The sequence below is a fragment of the Seriola lalandi genome, unplaced genomic scaffold, assembly GCF_002814215.2.
Source record: "Seriola lalandi dorsalis isolate HSWRI2012SDOR001 ecotype SW California unplaced genomic scaffold, Sedor1 jcf7180002054965, whole genome shotgun sequence".
Classification (NCBI taxonomy): Eukaryota; Metazoa; Chordata; class Actinopteri; order Carangiformes; family Carangidae; genus Seriola; species Seriola lalandi.
In genome coordinates, this window is record NW_019525516.1 from 793,869 (window position 1) to 807,559 (window position 13,691).

Sequence of the window (13,691 nt, forward strand, 5' to 3'; positions counted from 1 at the left end):
CTGACAGATGGAGCGTTACTATAAATATAATAACTATAAAGACTGTAATGAAAGACTGAAAAGAAATATTTGCAGTTGATAAGCAACGTTAAAAATACATTCATAAACATGATCGGTGTTTAAATACAAAGCAGAATGAATGTTTATTTTCTACAAATACATGAAGAGGACAACATGTTAAAACTATAATTAAACCGATATTATTACATAATATATATTGTATGTATGGTGATAGATGAAAATAATGAGTCGCCCATCTGTGACGAGACTTAAAGACCAGAACACCTGCAGAGGAATGTCATTTTTCTTCATTGCAAACTGAATCATTTGATCTTTAAATAATTTTTTCTAAAGGTTTTAATTGCAGGCTTTAATCGTCTGTGACAGCTCCCTATGATAGCTGAATCAGTTTCTGTTTTTAGCCTTGAAAATGCTGATCCGATTGATCCGAGCTGGGTGAGAATCTGTAGCATCCAAAGGGATTTTTCTCCATTCACAACCTCAAATGTCCATAAAGTCTCCTCACACTAAATACATTAAGGCATTTTTTTTTCTTCTTCTTTGTGCTTCCTGTCACCTTTTATTTACACAAACCTGACGTGTAGTGCACAAATGTTTTGACAAAGCTGGCAGAGGCTGGTGTTCAGGTGCGGGACTGCAGTGTGAGCCTCTGGACCGTGTCCGACAGGTGAGTCATGCTGGGCTGCTGAGCCTGGTGCTTGATGTACTCCAGGGTGCGAACCTGGAGCAGGAGGAGCGAGACGGGAACACGGTGAGGCCGCGTTCGCACAGGGAGGTGGCTAAAGATGTGAGACTACAACGTTTAACATTTGAATAATTCACGGGTAGAGCCGTTTGAGGAAATGCGTTGGAATATGTTTGAGGCGTGGGTGTGAACTCACTGAGATTCGCGTCTCGCAGTGTCCGTGTTTGTGGCTGAGGTTCCACAGGTTGATGGCCAGCTGGCTCAGCTTGTTGTTCCTCAGGTCACCGTGAGACAACAGGACACCGAACAGGGAGAAGGCCACCGAGCCTTGACGCCGTGTGCTCTGCTGCAAGGAGGCAACCAGAGATGTCAACGCAAGTGCTAGTTAGAACCGGCGATGATTGGACTGTCCCATGTGTACTTGAATGCAGCGTCATAGCAATAAAAATAAATACAAATGACTGAACTTGTAGTTATTGGAAAACTGAGCAGCATGATGAGAAAATAAAGAAGCTTCTTTGTGTCTGTCCCCACCTCGTCCCGACCGAGAGCCTTCAGGTGATCCAGGATCTGTCCGATCAGGGTCTCGCACAGCTTGTTGATTTCAGATAGAAACTTGGGGTCTCCTCCATAAAGTGTCTCATTGGAATCCACTGGGCCCAGGAAAGAGAGGGAAAAGAAATATGCTTTTGATGAACAGATCCGTCATAAAGCGGCGCTCACATTAAAATCCCTCTATGAACCACGACAGCTTACAGAAAGATAAAACAGTACAGCCTCTCATCATGAAGCAGTCGAAGTGTTACAACACTTAAAACTTGCTTATCTAAATTTATACAGGAATTAAATATTGGGTTAATCCATGAAGCAGGATTAGGGAGTTCTGAAAATAAGAGCTCAAAGAAAAATAAGATTAATTGTGTAATCTGGATTTTGTCTTCAAGAAAGAAAATAGAACGTGTGTGCACAGTGTGTGTGTGTGTGTGTGCATGTACCTTTGGGGACGGAGTACAGGTAGGTTTCCTGACTCATGGCGGCCAGCAGGGGCAGAGCGCTGATGTAGACCCGCACCTTGGCGTCGCTGTTGTCCTCCCAGGTGTAATCTTGGACCATGTTGAGCAGACCACGGACAAGGTAGAGCACGCCGTGCTCCGGATGGTCCTGTAGACGAAAAAACACACACTCACAGATTTGTAAAGCTACAGGGAATATGGTGAGGGATTATGGGTCTAACACGTCTCCTCTAAACCCACGTGAGAACCCATAACTGAGCTTTGAGTGTGGAAGATCTACAGGACGATTTTCTTTATCTTTCTGTACTAGAAGGCTGATTAGAGAGAATTGAGCGTGTTACCGGGACAACCAGAAGCGTGGCCAGGAAGTTGTTGATGAAGTCCATTAGGAAGCTCTCCGAGGACCGAAGTTTCCCCTCCACGCTGATGGAGCGAGGAACCTCTGGGAGAATACTGACCGCCGCCTTCAGGAAGGCGTCCGCTGGAGGAGAGGAAGGACGGAAGGGAGGAAGGGAGGAAGAAACGGAGGTAGGCGAGGAGGGAACAAAGAAGGAAATAAAAGAGAAGGAGAGAAAGGGATGGTCAGTGACAGACACAAAGATAAAATGATAGGAAGAAGGGAATAATATAGAAGAAAGCAAAGAAAGGATGAAAGGAGATTTAACAAAAGAAGAAAACATGTAGGAAGGAAAAGTTAGGATTTGTTGAAACAAGGAAATCATCCCAGTTTAAAACCTGAAACCAAGCAGCCTGCTCACCCTGGGAGAGACACTGGTTGGCCAAGGCGACCTGGCCAGACAGCAGGTAGAGGCTGAGCCGACTGAAGATGCTGCTGAGGGACGGGATGGTGATGAAGCTGTAGGCAGCGCACGCCTGGAGGAGAGAGAGGCAGAGAGAGACGTGGTTACGCCATGAGGTGTCAACGCCTGGACCCAACACTGGACTCCTCCCCCCAATCCAAACACAGCGATCGATCAGACGCAGGTCGCCCGCTGCGTACGTTCACTCACCCTGACGAACGCCGCCGTTTTTCTGGAGTGACTCCCTCTCATCACCCTCCTGGTCTCCATCGCCAGCTGGTTCACAGTCTGCAAAATGACAAGACGAGGTCAGCATGAAGATGATGATGATGGTCTGTGTGTGTGTGTGTGTGTGTGTGTGTGTGTGTGTGTGTGTGTGTGTGTGAGAAAGTGTCATGCACTGATTTGACCAGATTCATACTGACGTGAATGAGCTGCACCAGAACTGGCTCCAGGTTGCAGAAGGTGGCTCTGGCCTCCACACAGAAACTCAACTGCTGCTCAAAGTCACGACCGAAGGAAACCTGAACAATGTGAAAACATTTCCTGCTTTTACTTTCAACAACTGTGATATTGAAATCACATTCATGACATTTCACATGGACAGGAAAATATGAAAACGTGACAAGAGAAATCACGGCTTTAACCTCTACAGGATGAACAGCACACTGTTGTAAAGTTTAACGCCGATTTAGATTCATACCATCAACTGATCCATAAATAGGCAAAAAATCAACAGTGAATTGATTCTGCCAACAAGTACTGTGTGTGTATCCAAAGCATGATAGATCTGCGGTGCTAATTATGAATGTGGGAAGTGTAGTTTATCTTGATTCAGTGCCACATACACAGCAACCAATGTAAGGACTTTAAAACAGGTGTAACGTGTGTTCTCTTCTTCCGGTCCTGGTCGGCATCAACTGAAGCTGATTTATTACATTTTTGGGTCGAACCAGACAGGAGAGCGTTACAGTAATCACGCCTGCTGCACATAAAAGCATGCATCAGTTTTTCTGTAACACTCAGAGAGACACAGAGACACTTTTAAAGTGCCCAGCTGTTTAAAAAAACAAACTTAGCCTTTTAAAAGAGGTCAGAAGATATTGAGAGACTAATGGACAGTTGGGCTGTTTTCAAGGGATTTGTTGACACTCGTCTTTATCCTTTAAACCACAGACATAAGTCGGAGGGTTCTCACCATGCGGATGAAGCCGTTGATCAGCAGAGCCAAAGATCTTTTCTCATCCTCCAGAGTGAGAGCGCTGCACGACAGAGCAGAGGAGTTACCAACTGAAGACTGTCGCCGGGCAGATCAGACGAACAGCAGCAAGATTCAATATCTGTCCTTATCAACAATATACATTAATAAAACTGAAGAAGAAAAGTCGGACATTAACTAAAAAAGAAACTTATAACTATAAGAAAAACTATAACGACAGACACTTATGAAAGTAAAGACCGTACTTGACGGAGTCGTGCATGGTCTTGCAGATGTGCAGCATGGCGTTGAGGATGACCGGGTCTCTGGTGAGCTCCACCTGGTGTCTGCGAGACACGTTTGTGAGAAGGAGTTACTTTCTGTCACAAAAGCAAATAAATCTAATTATTTAAACCAAAACGTTTAAGGGGTTCTCTCACTTGATGAAGACCTCCATGATGGATCTGCAGACCTCCACTCTCACACTGTCCTTCTGGAACATGTCGAGGAACGGCAGGAAACGCTCCTGAGAAACAACAAAACAAAAATACTGTGGAGCCGTAGCGGGACGCAGGGAAGTCACCGTTTTTCAGCTTGTCCTGAGTCTTTTCTCATTTCATGTATTTTCAACTGGCCAACGCTCACCATGGAGAAGAGCACGGAGAAGTCGTGGAAGTAGGTGAGGATCTTCCTGATCACCGACTGCAGCTACATGCAGGACAAAAGAAAACAGAGTCACCGAAGAGGAGATGGCAGTTTTAGCATTAATCGTCCTGTGAACCAATGAGCTGCCAACCTGAGGATAGGCGTCTTCAAACGCTCGGTCAGGGGTCATGTGTTTGATGATGTCGGCCAGAATAGTGTTGACCTCGCGTTTCTAGATAGAGAGTGACAGAAGAAGATTGTCATCCAATTCCAAATGTTGAAAATGAAAAACAACACCTCCTCTCTCCTGCGTTTTACTCACGGTAAAGTGTCGGCAGGTGAACTCCACCCAGATCTCGGCACAGTTGATGTAATCCTGAAAAACCCGTCAACAATCACACACACGGTCATGATCTGGAACATTCTGACTGAAACAAACATCTGTGTGCGGAAGCAGCCTCAGTTTCACACAGTACCTGAGGACTGCGGACTTTGGTGATGACTTTCCAGGCTTCATTCAGGATCGTCAGCCTCTCGGATTCTGGAGGGTCGGCGCAAGCCAGACTGCGACCCAGAGAGCCGAACAGCAGGTGCTGGAGAGGAGGCGACAATCAAACGTCCATTTATATGTCGAGCAGATTCAGCAGATACATCATCAGCTCAGCGGTAGAATAAATTTCAGTTTCCTTAACTCCCCACATCATTATATATAAATTTATTGGACGGATCATATTACAGGTGTCCATGTCCTCTGACCTTTGGGAAGCCGGCCTCATCGCAGTCTTTGATCATCCCGATGAAGTCAGTGGCTCTGGCTGCGACAAACTCCGGCCTGAACGCCCTCATAACTGAATTCAGCAGCAAAGCACTATGGGAAAAACAGGAACAGAGGTTGTGCTACATAATATGAGGTGAAAAACTAAAATATCTTAAAGACCAGTAAAAGATTTCATGTAATTTAAACTGAGGCAGAAAGACGGACTTCATTTTTCTCTCCTCTTTATTTATTATGTTGTTAAAAACACTCACTTGTTTCCCAGTTTCTTGCATCTCTCCATCATCTCAGTTAGCAGAGGCTGAAAAGAAAAGAGAAGCAGCATGACTACATTGAAAAAACTACTAACAATGGTAGTTTTTTTTTAGGACTTCGTACCTCTGGAGCTCTGTAGGCGATGCACTGCAGGATCCAGCTGATGGCAGGTGAGTAGAGCGTCAGGTACTCGGGTGCCTCCACCCTCTGCACCACCAGCTGGTTCTGGACGCTCTCCCCACCGATTTGGCGGAAGGTGCCGAGCAGGTCGAAGAAGTTGCAGTTCAGGCTGTCTTTCAGGTGGGGGGCCACCTCCATGCCCACCTGGAGGGAGAAAGTGAGTTTTATAATGTGTATGTACGGTAACTAACCTACTGACAGATGCAAAAAGTCTCACCCTGCAGAGGTAAGCTCTGGCGTACGCAGCCACCAAAGGGTCTCCGATCCCTCTGATCATCGCCGTCAACCGAGGGAGCGTCTCCTGGATGCCACTGCGGAGAGAGGAAGGACACGATGAGGCAAAAATGACAATAATGTTCTTTATTCATCTTAAAAAACAACACTTTGCTGAAAGGAATATTTTCTAGGCCCATTGTTACAAATTCATCTGAACTTTGTTTAAACTTTTAACTTCAATCAAAATCCCAAATTTTCCACAGAAACCAAACCGTCTGTGAGCTGAAGGAAAATGTGCATGACACGATACAAAACTAACATGTTTACACTAAGGCCTTGAAAATGGTAAATGCAGAATCTAACAGTAATAATATAAATTTAACGTTATGAGGCAGGTTTTTTGGAGATGTAAGGAGAAATCAAGAAATCAAGTTGCAAAGGATGAATAATAAATCCAATAAAGGAAGCGAACAGTGAAAACTTACGATTTATTCAGGAAGCGGTTGCACTTGAGAATGGCAGCCTCCACGTATCTGTCCATGGAGGTTAAAGACTCAAATACATATATGAGGTAAGTGTTGATGATCAGGGTCAATTTAAAAACTTCCAAGATTAGTTTGAATCCTGAGGAAGAGCAGGCTAAATAATTGTAATTGGAAATCCTAACTGGCAAATCAAGATGACATGTCCAATAAGTCCAAGTCAAAACAGGCCTGGGATCAGTCCAGATAACCTGAGACCGCACCAGGAAGCTGCGCAGCCGTGCTGATGTCAGTGGAGGATACAGTCTGGGCAGGAGCTCTCTGATGGACGCGATCTTGAAGAACCAGTTGAGGCACGTCTCCTTGGCCGTGTCGTTCACATCTTCTACTGTGAAGGAGTCTGAGGAGGGAGGGACGAAACAAATCGATGCAGGGTCACCTCAGACGCTACAGAGATATACTGTGTTTCCCAGAAATACAACAGGATGTAGGTACTCGATCATACCTGGCAAGGGTCGCGGGTCTGAACACATGGTCCAGATTCTATCGTACACCAGCCGACCTACAAACAAGCGAAAAAATACTCAGAAAACTGTTTTGTTTTTTCACAGGAATTGAACTGAGGGAAACGAGGCTCCTTCACGCACCAAAAGTGTCGAGGATATCAGTGATGAGAACAAACTTGCTGGGGTAGAACTGGATCACCGAGGTGTCGGACAGAAGTTTGGAGCACTGGGACACAGATCACAGGTCAGTGCTAATATTCTTAAAGAGAAAGCCAGCAAACACTGTCTTCATAGTAGTATATCTCTCTGTTATTTTCACCCCCCGAGTTACCTGGATGACGATCTTCAGGGCTTTGACCTTCTGGTCGGAGGCCCACGCCTCCTTCAGGGACTGGTTCAGCTCCTCGATGCGGTTGGCATAATCCTGCTGGGAGAGGTTCAGCAGCTCTCTCTGGGAACCCTGAAGACACACACACAAACAATCAGGTCCAAAATAGATCCTTACTCTAACACGGACTCACTTCGCTTAGCTCAAATGATGTTTACTTCAATGGAAAATCTATCGTGCAGCTTATTTAAGCAATAATGTGACAGGGAAAGAAGCAGTTCTAACACTGATAATAACTCATTTGCCCCATTGAGGCGTCTAGGTATGCAGCACACATACAGACACCCTGGAGTGTTAATACAAACCTGCGTACACGTAAACACAAACAAAAGCCTTACCTCCTCTAGATCATCCAGTTCCTCCAGGCGAGTGCGGACTTTCTCTGAAACAGCTGATCCTGGGCTGGGAGCTTTTCCTGCAGAGACAACAGGTTTATCTTTTAAATATAGTAAATACAAGCAAAGTCTCTCTATTGTTTTTTTTTTTTTTAAAGGTTACATAAAGCAATACTGATGAATTATTTTTGTTTCTACCACCTGTTTGTCTCTGTTTGGCCTCCATCAGCCCCTGAGGGAAATATCTGGCTCTTAAGCTGCTAGCCGCTCCACTGCGCTCACTAGCTAGCCGCTAACTTTGCCTGTCAGCTGTTTCATGCTGAGCGAGTAGCAAACAGTTCAGTTCAGTTCAGTTTCAGTCTTCACTGAAAACAGCTGCCTGCTGCGGCCGATGAGAGCCGTGAGAGTGAATAAAAACAAAAGGCGCAGGCGGTAAAACCAAAACAACGAGCTAAAAGACGCTGGAAAGATGCGCAGAGCTGAGAGAGTCAGGGGATATTTATCCGTGGGTTGGTCGCTCTGAGCAACCCCTTTCACATCCACATAGTTATTTAATCCATTGTTAATATAAACATGATGATTATAGCAGCTTTAATTATTCTTCAGATTGTTAATACATAGATTGATGTATTTGAAAACAGCGGTGAAATACTGATATAGCCATAAGTTTTATGAAATTGTAATGCTGAATGGAAACACAGGTCTTACCTCTATCAGAGCCCATGAAAAGATTCTGTGAAGACAAAGAAATTTTGATTATATTTCCATCCAGTAAAGCACGATCGTGTGCACACAGGCTGATAAAATGAACTTCCATAGCTTAGTTTATAGTAGTATAGTGTTGGTGTCAGAATGGAGAACGACTCACGATCGAGAGTTTTTCAGTGGTGGTGAACCTGGCCAGGATCTCTCCTCTCTTCGACGACCAGTGCTCAAAGTCTACTCCCACCGCCTCTTCCTCCTTCTCCTTCCTCTTTTTCCCCAGGTCCTGGAAGCAAAACATCTCGGCATTTAGTTTTGAATTGTTGTTAGTGTCTGAGGGTTGGTATAATTTTGTAATGAAGTTTTGTCAGGGTGAAAAAAAAGCTGAAAACGGACCCCTGTGGAAGCGCTGTGTGACATGGCTGGAGTCTCAGTTGCTGAGGCGGCTGCAAACATGGACAAGGGGTCGGTCCCGTCAAGCATGGAGCTTAGGGGGTCGGGGGGCACCGAGGAAGAGGAGGAGGAAGAGGAGGAGGTGCTGCCTTTACGAGCCCCACGGCGGGTCTTTGTATCCGTCACCTAGGTGGAGTGAAGACGGTCAAGGCAGAGCTCATTCAATACAAGTTATGTACAGTTATCGTCACTACTATCTATTTTTCAATGAACATCACAAGTTTACACATTGTGTTCCCACCTACTGGGTAGCTCGTTTCACTTTATTGTGTTTGCTATAAGAATGAAAAGTTAATGCAAACTTAAAACTCTTGAAAATTGTAAAATTGTAATTGTTGCATATTCATTTAGATCAATGTAATCCAGTTAACGCTAAATTTCTGACCAAATGACAGAGTGTGCTGAAACCATGCTGGAGATGGAGAGTCAGGATAAAGAGAGTTGAGGAGGAGGAGGAGGTTTATGACACTGATACCATTATGGGTTTGAGTGGATGGTAGTCTCCAAACTCAACCGGAGCCGCTTCAGGACGACACCTCTGCAGTTCTGTGTCATAGTTGCGCCCACGGGAACGCCTGGTTACACAACAGACAGACAGACAGACAGACAGACAGACAGACAGACAGACAGACAGACACCTCAGCATGTGAGCTCACACAGGTTTCTGAACACTCTGATTGAGCAGCTGGAGAGAACATACTGTTTATTTACTTTGCAGTTAATTGATTTGATGTTAACTCTTTCTCTGTGTGTTTTTAAGGCTGCAACTGATGATTATTTTCATTATTTTTTAATCATTATTTACTTGATTAAATGACAAATCAATCAGTCAATAAAACACCAGACAACAATGAAAAATGTCCATCACATCACACACATTTGCAACTTTGCAGCTGACATCACCAAATTCCTTGTTTTGATCAACGAATTGTTGCAGCTGTACATGTGAGCTTGACTTAAACAAAAAGATGAAGGTCTGGGATGCATATGACAGAGATACAAGTTGCTATTACTCTAAAGAATGATAGACTGTCAGCATATCTTTTAGCACTGTGGTTTACAGTGTCAACACATCTGGAAACTGGAACAACTCTGTACTTGAGAGACAAATCCACATTGTATAACTCTGCATGTGTATTTTCTAACAGCTGTCAAGATGTGGGACATCATTTAACAAGTAGAGGCATTTTCTTGTATAAATAAAAAGCCAGCAAATTTTTCTTACTTCACTTATATCAATTCCCTGCTAATAACATCATCACATCCCCATAGTCTCTGCTATACTGCAACTAAACCATGGGCAAAGCGGGGCGTGTGATTTAAACGCACAGCCATAATAACACTTAATAACGTTGAATTTTACTGGAAATCTTATGTTGAAAAGCTGCTTAAAAAAACGTTGACATGTTATTTCGAGCAATACTTTTTTACTGAAGCTCAGACACAAACATTTGCACTGCAACTACGTTCTCAACTTTCGCACTATATGAATAGATACGTGATTTAATTGACTTAAGTTGACAATAAGGTGATTTTTTTTAAAATAGGAAAACAGAACCTTACCACTGCACCGCGGCCATTTTTCTACAATCATATGACATCTTAGTACTTCCTGGTTATGCCAAATTTGTGGAAAGCGTTATTTTTCTTTTCAAATGGACGGTTTGGTAAATATTAATTGTTATCATGCACAAGACTCCTACAGTTAATATATAATAAGGAACTATTTTATCGTTTGTAACAACAACTGCGTGAGTTGAGAAATGTTTTAATGAACCGTTAAAGCAGAATAAAACTTCAGTGACCAGAATGCATTGCGTGCTTTAAACCGAACCGGTACCAAAGAAAAGGAGTAGAGAAGAGGTGCCACTTGGGCATTCATTTACGGGGATAATAAGAACAGTAAATAACTTCCCGTAGATTAATTTACCCATACTGGAAAGACACTTGACTCACAATACTTAAAAAAAAAAAAAAAAAAAAAAAGTAAAATTGTGTAACAGCCAGGTTAGCGGACCGGAGAACGTGATAGTTTTCCTACTGCTGAGTGGATCATCTGCACAATAGACAATCTTCGTGTGAACCGCCGCGCTGTGCTGTGCTGACTGTTTGCTGCAGTCAGTCAGTGGAGACCTTAGCTAACGCGGTCTACCCTGACCATGCCCTGCCCGGTACCATAGGCTTGTCCGCCCCCTTTCACCTGACCAGGTACAGTATGTCAATGTAACGTTTAGTCCGGCTCGCTCTCATTTATGTGTGGAAAACGGACCGTTAACACGGGCGGGTTGACGGTGGCTGGAGGCAACAAGCAGTTAGCTAGCTAACGTTAAAGCATGATATGCTGGAGAAAATTGAAGGAATGCGTTTATGTACTTACTGACTGTCAAGATTAGACATTTCTATGAGATGAAAGTATCATTCAGTGCGTCAGTGTGAGCGTTTGTCACATACCTTTATATCTACTCTGCCATAGACTTGTTCATCCATCATTTGGACAAAGGTGTTTGATCCTCTATGGGCTCTTTACAGCCCCATGACAAATTACAGGTACTTAGAAATACTTAGAAATGATGAACTAAGATACTTTTTTACTCAGGACTTGTATATGTATCACATATATGTATGATGTTCTGGGTTTGATGTTCTGGGTTTGACAGGGTCAGAGGCATTATGTGGTCAGTGCTGTCAAAATGGTGAGCAAATGGAGGAATTTTGTGCTTGACTGAGTTGTGGCTTTTAGGAATGGGAAAAGACATTATATAAGACAGTTATATCACTATATTAGGGCTGCATGTAAAAAATAGTTAATCTGCATGTTATTTTTTCTATTAATTGATTAATCATTTTGTCTGTAAAATGACATAAAATAGTGAAAAATACCCACAGAGCTCAAGGTAATGTCTTCATATTCTTTGTTTATCCATCCAATAATATGAAGCAGAGAAAAACTACAAATCCTCTTAGTGGAGAAGCTGGAGACAGATGGTTTTCTGGCTCTTTGTTTAAATACTGAAATGAAATGATTAATCCACTATCAAAATAGTTGTAGCTGATTAATTTTCTATCAGTTGACCAACTAATTAATCGTCTAATAAATTAATAATCATTCCAGGTATACATAGTATTATAATTAACCATAACTACAGGCAATACTTGATATAAACATTACACAGCAACAACCCTGTTGAGATGTGATAACTCCACTGGAGCGGTTTTCATCCTTGATGTCTTATTTCAACTAACCTAATATGAGTGCAGTAAGTTTGAACTTGCATCCAGAGGCGGTACTTCACTATTACTTGTCACAAAGGAATTACCAGAGAAAGAAAACACAAGAGAACAGCAGCCGCGGTTCATGTCAAAGTGGTGAGTCAGTGTTACGTTATAGGTATACAAGTCGTGACTTAGCTGCAGTTTATTACTGTGCAGCAGAAGGTAGAGAGATGGAGAGACTGTGAATTATAAAACCATTTTATTACCACGATCCAGCAGCTGAAAAACCTGTATATAGGTCAAGAACCAACTGTGCAGCCCTAACACAATCACTGAAACGGATCAAAACAAAAAGGTTCAAGACAGGCCTGGTGCAAATGATTATTTCAAGTCAGCTAATTAACGTTCGGTTAATGAATTAACTGTGTCCACTTCACTTTTTCCAGCGTGACTTATGTCTCCAAACTGCTCTCTGACAATCTGACCAAGAGCCAGAAATCTCAGGTATTCGTCGACAGTTTACAAGATAAATCATCGTAGCATTTGGGAGCTGTAGCCAGCAGATGTTTTTCTAAGATGTAATACCTAATAAATGACTGCAATCAATATACTCCAACTTGACAAATTCATTAATTGACTTGCATTTTTGCATGATTTGTGTTTATACAGTTCCACTGCACCAAGATAAATGATCATGTTGAACAGAAAATCAGCCGCCTAAAAGTAACAGCTGCCAGACACGTCTTCTCCCAGTGCGTCGGAGCCAGTTCAGACTTAGAGGACGAAGTAAAGCTTATTACAGTCAGACACACAAGGCAGTGATCTTCCTTTCTTCTAAGACCAGATTTAGGCCAGCGGGTTGCCATAGAGACTGTGGTGCCCTGCTGTGTGCCACTCTCTAATGTTCGCCGCCTCTTCCAGGTACACAGCACAAAGATTAATACTGTGCTTTTAAACACTGTGTGTAGTCAGCTAACATCTCTGTCTGCAACGGACAGAGGTGTTGCTGCATGCGTCTTCAGAGGGTGGTTCATTTTTCACATTTCTCTTTCTCCTACATCATGATGTTTATTTCAGCCATTACGTCCGTCCCAGGAAGATGTTTAATTTAACCTTCAATTTCAATCACAAAATGTTGCAAGCAATTTGTATCATCTGGGAAACTGCAGTATGTATATTTTATTAGCATGTTCATTTCTAATATTTTATAGACCAAACGATTTATTCATTAATTGAGATAATAGTCTGAGGATTAACCAATTATGCAAATAATCACTATTTACAACGCAAAGAGGTGACCCATCTATAATTGTGTCCTACCATGAGTAGTGCAGCAGCAATTAGTTAATCAATTCGTAATTCCTAATTGTAATAAATCATTTCAGTAATTATTCAAGCAAAAATACCAACTGTTCTCTGGTGTTCGATTCTTAAATGTGAGGATTTTTTCTGCTTTGCTTTTGTCGTACATGATAGTAATATGAATATCATTCGGTTTTTGACTGGTGGCTTGATAAGTCAGTGAGTTTAAAGACGTCGCTGTGGACTCTGGGAAATTATAATGGCCATTTTTAACCATTTGAATTGGGCTTCCATACATTTATGTAATTACACTAATGTTATAGAATTAATATGGTCATGATTTATTAATGTTGATTTATTAATGACGTATTAATGTATTTATGTCGAGTGTGGAACCCTATCAATTAAGATAGAATTGGAAACCTATCAGTGTCATCATGCTTAACCTTGACAGATGGGACACGTGGTGTTGTGGGGGTGTTTGTGTGTGTGTGTGTGTGTGTGTGTGTGTGTGTGTGTGTG

General features: G+C 42.6%; 2 protein-coding genes across 4 annotated transcripts in view; one reads left to right on the forward strand and one right to left on the reverse strand.

Annotated features, from left to right (window-relative positions):
• Positions 1-118: 118 nt before the first annotated feature.
• On the reverse strand, positions 119-10,307 carry vps35l (VPS35 endosomal protein sorting factor like). 2 transcript variants are annotated; one of them, XM_087170855.1, is made up of 30 exons: positions 10,218-10,307; positions 9,130-9,229; positions 8,598-8,780; positions 8,368-8,487; positions 8,208-8,232; positions 7,503-7,579; positions 7,108-7,236; positions 6,918-7,002; positions 6,776-6,832; positions 6,574-6,670; positions 6,274-6,321; positions 5,790-5,883; positions 5,516-5,716; positions 5,392-5,438; positions 5,119-5,230; positions 4,839-4,955; positions 4,685-4,738; positions 4,514-4,594; positions 4,363-4,425; positions 4,158-4,243; positions 3,984-4,064; positions 3,718-3,781; positions 2,945-3,043; positions 2,730-2,807; positions 2,478-2,592; positions 2,061-2,200; positions 1,702-1,867; positions 1,241-1,359; positions 903-1,049; positions 119-742 (listed from the first exon to the last, which is right to left on the reverse strand). In XM_087170855.1, exons 1-30 carry the CDS (start codon positions 10,253-10,255, stop codon positions 644-646), a joined length of 2,922 nt encoding a protein of 973 aa, XP_087026981.1. In that variant the 5' UTR covers positions 10,256-10,307; the 3' UTR covers positions 119-643. The 2 variants fall into 2 exon arrangements, with proteins under 2 accessions (XP_087026981.1, XP_023251308.2); XM_023395540.2 differs by having other exon boundaries at positions 903-1,052; positions 10,218-10,305.
• Positions 10,308-10,696: 389 nt separating this feature from the next.
• Positions 10,697-13,691, forward strand: part of zdhhc16b (zDHHC palmitoyltransferase 16b) — an 8,263-nt gene continuing 5,268 nt past the window's right edge. Inside the window, exon 1 of one of the 2 annotated variants that reach the window (XM_023395535.2) lies at positions 10,697-10,862. The gene's annotated coding sequence lies outside the window, so the exon portion shown is untranslated. The remainder of the gene's footprint in view (positions 10,863-13,691) is intronic. The other variant, XM_087170856.1, reaches the window with a different exon arrangement.